Raw genomic sequence first — 10,000 nt, 5'->3', positions numbered from 1 at the left:
AGGGGTACAAGCCACCTCAGGCTACAGTCCCTAAGGGACACTTGGTTTCCCAAAGCTACCATCTTGTCTTGCATACAACACAGTCAGTATGATCAGAAACAACAGAGATCAGACCAACACAGTCAGTATGACATCAGAAACAACAGAGATCAGACCAACACAGTCAGTATGACATCATAACAACAGAGATCAGACCAACACAGTCAGTATGACATCATAACAACAGAGATCAGACCAACACAGTCAGTATGACATCATAACAACAGAGATCAGACCAACACAGTCAGTATGACATCATAACAACAGAGATCAGACCAACACAGTCAGTATGACATCATAACAACAGAGATCAGACCAACACAGTCAGTATGACATCATAACAACAGAGATCAGACCAACACAGTCAGTATGACATCATAACAACAGAGATCAGACCAACACAGTCAGTATGACATCATAACAACAGACCTCTCCCATGATGTCAGTCTGACAGCCGGTGTCAGTATACTGCTGCAGGGAGCAGGGTTCTCCCCCCGGGGCCGTGGTGCTGACCGGGGCGTCACCGGCCACGTCGCCCATCACCACACCGCTCTGGAAGTTGACCGTCAGCTTTGCCAGGCTCTGGAGGACGAGACCAGTGATACATCAATATAATAAACAAGATAATATGTCAGAACATCAGAAACAATATGACTAGGGCTGTCACTATTATTACATAATCATCTAATCGTGATTATTTGACATTATCGCAATTATTTTGTCATAATCGTCATAATCGCGAATGTTGAAAAATGTCCGAAATAGCAGATCTACAAGCTCACAACGCGTCGCGTTGTGAGCTTGTAGATCGGCTATTTCCACTATCAAAGTAATTTTTTTAAGTAGTAAGTTGTTAAATATGTCAGTAATTTCTTTGTATATTTAGGTTATGTGTCATATCTACCATGTACAACTTCAAAGCCTAAAAACCAAACAGAAATGTAATTGTCAACGACAAAAACACAATTAAATCGTTAATCGCCAATTATTTGAGTGACAATTAATCGTCATGTAAAATGTCATATCGTGACAGCCCTAAATATGACAAATGCATATGAATATCAGTCTAAAAAACAATATAATCAATACAATATAATAATACAATATAATAAAATCTAAAAAAAACAATTTAATCAGTAAAGAAAAAAAAAGGTTCTAATAAACCTAAAAAACAAATGCTAACTAGCTTCATGTATGGTCATTTAGAGTGTTTCAGTAGTGCTATGGGTTTAGGTATGGTCATTTAGAGTGTTTCAGTAGTGCTATGGGTTTAGGTATGGTCATTTAGAGTGTTTCAGTAGTGCTATGGGTTTAGGTATGGTCATTTAGAGTGTTTCAGTAGTGCTATGGTTTAGGTATGGTCATTTAGAGTGTTTCAGTAGTGCTATGGGTTTAGGTATGGTCATTTAGAGTGTTTCAGTAGTGCTATGGGTTTAGGTATGGTCATTTAGAGTGTTTCAGTAGTGCTATGGGTTTAGGTATGGTCATTTAGAGTGTTTCAGTAGTGCTATGGGTTTAGGTATGGTCATTTAGAGTGTTTCAGTAGTGCTATGGGTTTAGGTGGAGTCTGAAAAGATGAGTCTTCAGTCCATGGCCAAAGCTGAGCTTTGGGAATAAAACTCCCACTGAGCATTATGGTTAGAGTGTCCTCCTTGAGACTGGGAGTTTAGGGTTCAATGCCCTGAGCATTATGGTTAGAGCGTCCGCCTTGAGACTGGGAGTTTAGGGTTCAATGAGCATTATGGTTAGAGCGTCCTCCTTGAGACTGGGAGTTTAGGGTTCAATGAGCATTATGGTTAGAGTGTCCTCCTTGAGACTGGGAGTTTAGGGTTCAATGAGCATTATGGTTAGAGTGTCCTCCTTGAGACTGGGAGTTTAGGGTTCAATGAGCATTATGGTTAGAGCGTCCTCCTTGAGACTGGGAGTTTAGGGTTCAATGAGCATTATGGTTAGAGTGTCCTCCTTGAGACTGGGAGTTTAGGGTTCAATGAGCATTATGGTTAGAGCGTCCTCCTTGAGACTGGGAGTTTAGGGTTCAATGAGCATTATGGTTAGAGCGTCCTCCTTGAGACTGGGAGTTTAGGGTTCAATGAGCATTATGGTTAGAGCGTCCTCCTTGAGACTGGGAGTTTAGGGTTCAATGAGCATTATGGTTAGAGTGTCCTCCTTGAGACTGGGAGTTTAGGGTTCAATGAGCATTATGGTTAGAGCGTCCTCCTTGAGACTGGGAGTTTAGGGTTCAATGAGCATTATGGTTAGAGTGTCCTCCTTGAGACTGGGAGTTTAGGGTTCAATGAGCATTATGGTTAGAGCGTCCTCCTTGAGACTGGGAGTTTAGGGTTCAATGAGCATTATGGTTAGAGCGTCCTCCTTGAGACTGGGAGTTTAGGGTTCAATGAGCATTATGGTTAGAGCGTCCTCCTTGAGACTGGGAGTTTAGGGTTCAATGAGCATTATGGTTAGAGCGTCCTCCTTGAGACTGGGAGTTTAGGGTTCAATGAGCATTATGGTTAGAGCGTCCTCCTTGAGACTGGGAGTTTAGGGTTCAATGAGCATTATGGTTAGAGCGTACTCCTTGAGACTGGGAGTTTAGGGTTCAATGAGCATTATGGTTAGAGCGTCCTCCTTGAGACTGGGAGTTTAGGGTTCAATGAGCATTATGGTTAGAGCGTCCTCCTTGAGACTGGGAGTTTAGGGTTCAATGAGCATTATGGTTAGAGCGTCCTCCTTGAGACTGGGAGTTTAGGGTTCAATGAGCATTATGGTTAGAGTGTCCTCCTTGAGACTGGGAGTTTAGGGTTCAATGAGCATTATGGTTAGAGCGTCCTCCTTGAGACTGGGAGTTTAGGGTTCAATGAGCATTATGGTTAGAGCGTCCTCCTTGAGACTGGGAGTTTAGGGTTCAATGAGCATTATGGTTAGAGCGTCCTCCTTGAGACTGGGAGTTTAGGGTTCAATGAGCATTATGGTTAGAGCGTCCTCCTTGAGACTGGGAGTTTAGGGTTCAATGAGCATTATGGTTAGAGCGTCCTCCTTGAGACTGGGAGTTTAGGGTTCAATGAGCATTATGGTTAGAGCGTCCTCCTTGAGACTGGGAGTTTAGGGTTCAATGAGCATTATGGTTAGAGCGTCCTCCTTGAGACTGGGAGTTTAGGGTTCAATGAGCATTATGGTTAGAGCGTCCTCCTTGAGACTGGGAGTTTAGGGTTCAATGAGCATTATGGTTAGAGTGTCCTCCTTGAGACTGGGAGTTTAGGGTTCAATGAGCATTATGGTTAGAGCGTCCTCCTTGAGACTGGGAGTTTAGGGTTCAATGAGCATTATGGTTAGAGCGTCCTCCTTGAGACTGGGAGTTTAGGGTTCAATGAGCATTATGGTTAGAGCGTCCTCCTTGAGACTGGGAGTTTAGGGTTCAATGAGCATTATGGTTAGAGCGTCCTCCTTGAGACTGGGAGTTTAGGGTTCAATGAGCATTATGGTTAGAGCGTCCTCCTTGAGACTGGGAGTTTAGGGTTCAATGAGCATTATGGTTAGAGCGTCCTCCTTGAGACTGGGAGTTTAGGGTTCAATGAGCATTATGGTTAGAGCGTCCTCCTTGAGACTGGGAGTTTAGGGTTCAATGCCCAAGGCCGGGTCAGACCAGACACTATGACAATGGGACTCAGTGCCTCCCTGCTTGGCACTCTGCATCAAGGGTTGGATTGGGGGTCCCTGTGACATGCTAGTGCAGGGGTCGGCAACCCAAAATGTTGAAAGAGCCATATTGGACCCAAAAAAAAAAAAAAAAAATCTGTCTGGAGCCGCAAAAAATTATAAAAGCCTTATAAATTGTTGTTGTCAGGTGCAAAGCTTGTATGTCCAAAACTTCGTTTTGTATTTATCATTTAAAAAATGAACTAAACTAGTGAAAACAGCCGATTTTGTGCGTCAGTCTTGTATGATGAAGCAGGACTTTACTTTGCTTTACAAATTTGAAACTTGGAGATACAAGGTTTCTGCCCGACAGTGACGATAAAAAAAACGTTATAACAAAAAATACATTTTTTCCCCCCATCTTTTTTTCTTTTTCATAAATTTTTTCCTTGAGACTGGGAGTTTAGGGTTCAATGCCCAAGGCCGGGTCAGACCAGACACTATGACAATGGGACTCAGTGCCTCCCTGCTTGGCACTCTGCATCAAGGGTTGGATTGGGGGTCCCTGTGACATGCTAGTGCAGGGGTCGGCAACCCAAAATGTTGAAAGAGCCATATTGGACCCAAAAAAAAAAAAAAAAAATCTGTCTGGAGCCGCAAAAAATTATAAAAGCCTTATAAATTGTTGTTGTCAGGTGCAAAGCTTGTATGTCCAAAACTTCGTTTTGTATTTATCATTTAAAAAATGAACTAAACTAGTGAAAACAGCCGATTTTGTGCGTCAGTCTTGTATGATGAAGCAGGACTTTACTTTGCTTTACAAATTTGAAACTTGGAGATACAAGGTTTCTGCCCGACAGTGACGATAAAAAAAACGTTATAACAAAAAATACATTTTTTCCCCCCATCTTTTTTTCTTTTTCATAAATTTTTTAAAAAGCTCCAGGGAGCCACTAGGGTGGCGCTAAAGAGCCGCATGCGGCTCTAGAGCCACGGGTTGCTGACCCCCGTGCTAGTGTCATGTCCAAGGGTTGGATTGGGGGTCCCTGTGACATGCTAGTGTCATGTCCAAGGGTTGGATTGGGGGTCCCTGTGACATGCTAGTGTCATGTCCAAGGGTTGGATTGGGGGTCCCTGTGACATGCTAGTGTCATGTCCAAGGGTTGGATTGGGGGTCCCTGTGACGTGCTAGTGTCATGTCCAAGGGGTGAACTGGTAGTGTACATCAATACTGAATTCGTGTGAATTAGCATTCTTTTCTTTCCTATATTCTAGATGTTGCAGTGAAATATTCAGATATATCCATATCTGAAAATATTACAATATTACAATACTAAAAGGATTTATAATAGAGAGATGTCCACCTTCTGGAGTCAGTGTCCAAGTGTGATGATTTTGGGATGCTATGGCATCTGCTGCCTCCAATGCTTTTATACACTATGTTCTAATGTTATGAATGTGTTGCGTTTCACTACCTGGATGAGCTGCTGCCTCTCTCTCTCTCTGTCCTGTACTCTAGAGGTGATGCTATAGTAGCACTAGGGGTGTAACGATATAGTAACTGTATGGAAATATCGTTTTTAACTTAAAAAATCGAAGTATATCTAAATGAAAACAGCTAGAATCGAATCGTATCGTTTTATTTTGTATCGTATCGAATCGGCAGTGCAAAGAATCGATTGTATCGATGCTACCTACTTGTGCATTGTATTTAGCATTTTTAAGAAGAACATTTTAAAAGGAGTGGTTTAATTACTTTTCCTTTCCATATAGCTACACTGGTCTATCGATAAATGTGTGTAATCTCTGGGTTCATGTCAAGGTGCAGGTTTGTCAATATACAATGTCCATGTATTTGGCAGATAATCACTGTGTTCACTTATTTATATCCAAAATAATACATGTTTCCCTTAAAAACCTGCACTATCCACAGCTTTCACACAGATTAAATTTCTTTGCTAAATAGTTACTATATCGATTTTAAATCATTGAATCGAATCGTATCGTATCGCCATGAATGAACCAATATCGTCCATGTATCGTATTGTCAACCATATCGTGATATGTATCGAATCGCTATTAAAATGTATCGTTACACCCCTAAGTAGTACAGTATAAATAGGACTGTGATGGTGATGGTAGAGGGACATTGACTACCTGTATGAGCTCCTGCCTCTCTCTCTCTCTCTCTCTCTCTCTCCTGTACTCTAGAGGTGATGCTATAGTAGTGTACAGTAGCAGTATAAATAGACTGTAGTGGTGATGGTAGAGGGACATTGACTACCTGGAGTGTCTCTCTCTCTCTCTCTAGTGGTGATGCTAGTTAGGGCTGTCACGATATGACATTTTACATGACGATTAATTGTCACTCAAATAATTGGCGATTAACGATTTAATTGTGTTTTTGTCGTTGATAATTACATTTCTGTTTGGCTTTTAGGCTTTGAAGTTGTACATGGTAGATATGACCCATAACCTAAATATACAAAGAAATTACTGACATATTTGACAACTTACTACTTAAAAAATAACTTTGATAGTGGAAATAGCCGATCTACAAGCTCACAACGCGTCGCGATGCGACGCGTTGTGAGCTTGTAGATCTGCTATTTCCACTATTTTTGACTTTCTTAAATATATGAACATTTTTCAACATGGAAACGATTATGACGATTATGAAAAATAATCACGATTATGTCAAATAATCACGATTAGACGATTATGTAATAATTGTGACAGCCCTATAGTCCTGGATGAGCTCCTGCCTCTCTCTCTCTCTCCTGTACTCTAGAGGTGATGCTATAGTAGTGCACAGTAGCAGTATAAATAGACTGTAGTGGTGATGGTAGAGGGACATTGACTACCTGGATGAGCTCCTGCCTCTCTCTCTCTCTCTCTCTCTCTCTCTCTCTCTCTCTCTCTCTCTCTCTGTCCTGTACTCTAGAGGTGATGCTATAGTACTACAGTATGAATAGGACTGTAGTGGTGATGGTAGAGGGACATTGACTACCTGGAGTGTCTCTGCCTCTCTCTCTCTAGTGATGATGCTAGTAGCACTAGGACTATAAATAGGACTGTAATGGTGATGGTAGTAGTAAGTACTAGGAGGACTATACATAGACTGTAGTGGTGATGGTAGAGGGACATTGACTACCTGGATGAGCTCCTGCCTCTCTCTCTCTCTCTCCTGTACTCTAGAGGTGATGCTAGTAGTACTAGGACTATAAATAGACTGTAATGGTAGAGGGACATTGACTACCTGGATGAGCTCCTGTCTCTCTCTCTCTCCAGAGCTGATCTGCTTCTTGATGCTCCTCAGCTCGTTGAAGATGGCCTGAGCCTCGTCCAGCTTGTAGTTGGTCTGACTGGAGGACATCTTCCTGTCGATCCTAAACACAGACACACACACGTTCTTCAACACAAACAATGGCAGACGCACCGACTTGGCAAGCTCAACGATAAGTGTTTCAGGATACAGGAAGCATCGTCTCCTCCAGATTATCACAGACCCTGGACAGAACTCATGCCAGTGTCTTACAGTATATCAGCTTATTGGGCGGTCCTGCAATCTGCAGGCCTCTCACAACACATGTACGGACATTACAGAGGCTTCCAAATGTGAACACAAGCAGCACATTAAGTAACCAAGCAGCATCCTTGGTACTTTAGCACCAAATCTGTTTTGCTAGCCTTGTGAGTGACAGTAGCACTAACCTCACATCACCAGGCTTTCCACGAAAGCAAAGCCTGGTAGAAGCGGACGTCTCTTTGTTTTGGTCCCCCCTGTTTGTTTCCCCAGTCCCTATTTAAATGCTCAGGAAGTGTAGTATTGACAGTCGCTAGGAGTTGGACTAAAAGATGGATATACCAAACAAACTTTTTCCAAAAGAAGCAAAACTACACCTGCATCATGGGGTTTATTGGGTAAGCCTTAAAATGATGTCCTTGTGCAAGGGGGAATTATTTGGGGTTGAAACTGTTTCCGGATTGGTGGTTCTGGCCAAAGTGTAGTCTGTCTGATGACCACAACATGACGTTCGGTTCGGTTCGAACCTCGGTTTTTGGCTCACGGTTTTGGTTCGGGTTTGGTACAGTAAAAAAAAAGTTATTTGAAAATATTTCCAAAATGTTCTGTTTATTTTAAAGATGGGGTGCCATGATTTGTTTCCCCCCTAAAATATGATAATCAGGTATTATGATTATACTAGGAGGAAGATTGTCTCCAAAAAAAGTGTACAGAAAGAGTTAAAAAAAGAAAGAAATCTGTTTCATTCGGAATGGGCTGTTGGGTTTGGGACAGGGCCATTCGGTTCGGTTCAGTATTGTTGCACCCCTAATTAGCACACACACACACACACACCATGCTAAGCACTAACTACACTGTCCCCTGCTGTTCATCTGTGGGTGCTTTAACCACTTAAAACTGTGTGTGTGCGTGCATGCACGTGTGTATATGTGTGTGTGTGTGTGTGTGTGTGTGTGTGCATGCACGTATGTATATGTGTGTGTGTGTGTGTGCGTGCCAGCGGTACAGCGCAGCGCGGTGTGGTGTGGTCTACATGACGGGGCCAGAGAGCCTGGCACAGCGTTGGCGGGCGCTGCTCGCTGCTGGCCACAGCTGGCTTCCTCTCCTCCCCTCCTCTTCAACAGCAGGTACTGTTCCTCCCTGGACCCTCCTCTTCCTCTGTAACAAGCCCTGCTTTGTGTGGCCCCCACCCATCCCTGGCTGACCCCACCCTCCTCCACCCATCCCTAGCTAACCCCACCCACCCATCCCTAGCTAACCCCACCCACCTCCACCCCCTCCCTCCCCCCACCCATCCCTAGCTAACCCCACCCACCTCCACCCCACCCATCCCTAGCTAACCCCACCCACCCATCCCTAGCTAACCCCACCCACCCCATTGGCAGGGCCCGAGAGTTTATATGCTTAGCACTAGAAGAAAAAAAAACACACAGACCTACTACCTTCTTAGCGCCTGTAGCACCACCCCACGCACGCACACACGCACACACAACCCTGACTAGAGCTATGAATGCAGTAAGCATCGGTTTGAAATAAGACTCAAATAAACGAATACATCGGTCTTTATTCACTTCACTAATAATGTCTTGAATTAGCCTTTGTGCTGTCGGTGGAAACCATCCATCCATCCATCCATCTTCAACCGCTTATCCGGAATCGGGTCGCGGGGGTAACAGTTCCAACTGAGACCTCCAGATTTCCTTATCCCCAGCAACTTCCTCCACTCCCTCAGGGAGTATACCGAGGCCTTCCCAGGCCAGTTTGGAGATATAATCCTTCCACCTGGTCTTTGTTCTGCCACGGGGTCTCCTCCCAGTGGGACGTGCATCGAGGACCTTCCTAGGAAGGCGCTCGGGGGGCATCCGTACTAGATGCCTGAACCACCTAAGCTGACTCCTTTCCAAGTGAAGGAGCAACGGTTCTACTCCAAGTCTCTCTCGGGTGACTGAACTTCTCACCCTATCTCTAAGGGAGATACCAGCCACCTGTCTGAGGAAACCCATTTCGGCCGCTTGCACCCGCGACCTTATACTTTCGGTCATGACCCACACTTCATAACCATAGGTGAGAGTAGGAAGGAAGATGGCTCGGTAGACAGAGAGCTTTGCCTTCCGGCTCAACTCTTTTTTCTTCACTCTTCACAACACCCTCGTTTATCAAACGTTCCCGGCTGAAAATATGGACGTACTGTATGTACTGTATGTACTGTACGCTGAGATCACTTTTGAGATTCATCCTTCCGTGGTCACTTTGACTCTGAGCGTACCGTACGGCCCGCTCAAATAATCCCACGTGGGTCTACAGGACACGTTGATGAGCCTGAATCTGACAGCCATCTGAACACATGTATCCATATGTAACACACTACAAACATTATCCCTTTTATAAAGGCATACATGGACAGTTGGACACCCCTAAATATTTCCAAGTGACATAATGACAAGAGATTGAAAACAAGCTATGAAAACAATCTAACATATTTGCAATGTTATAAGTAAGGTATTCGGTTTAAAAATCATTCACACACTTAAACAAGTGCTGTAACAGTCATCTACAAGCTCACAGCGCGCTGCAGCTGCTATTTTCAACACCCGAGCACAACCAAACAAAACATGACTTCTCTTTTAGTTCTACTGGATCTCTTCTCCACTACAGTCCCTCCCTGACATTTTAGTCTAGTTTTTATTTGCTGACGAAATTGTCAATATATTTAGTCTTAGTTTTAGTGATTGTTTTCATTTTGTTTTCGTCAGTGATTCAAACATTTTTCTTCTTAGTTGTAGTCAACGGAATCAAAACAGT

General features: G+C 43.5%; 1 protein-coding gene across 1 annotated transcript in view; it reads right to left on the bottom strand.

Moving 5' to 3' along the window:
- Positions 1-10,000, bottom strand: part of wwc3 (WWC family member 3) — a 144,809-nt gene that overhangs the window by 55,865 nt on the left and 78,944 nt on the right. Inside the window, exons 6-7 of the mRNA XM_080724135.1 lie at positions 6,932-7,061; positions 469-621 (exon numbers count right to left, since the gene is read on the bottom strand). Of these exons, the coding sequence (XP_080580261.1) occupies positions 469-621; positions 6,932-7,061 (283 nt within the window). The remainder of the gene's footprint in view (positions 1-468; positions 622-6,931; positions 7,062-10,000) is intronic.

Source organism: Nannobrachium achirus (genome assembly GCF_963921795.1).
Source record: "Nannobrachium achirus genome assembly, chromosome: 1".
NCBI lineage: Eukaryota > Metazoa > Chordata > Actinopteri > Myctophiformes > Myctophidae > Nannobrachium > Nannobrachium achirus.
Note: the sequence above shows the minus strand (reverse complement) of the source record. Positions and strands in the feature narration are given on the sequence as shown.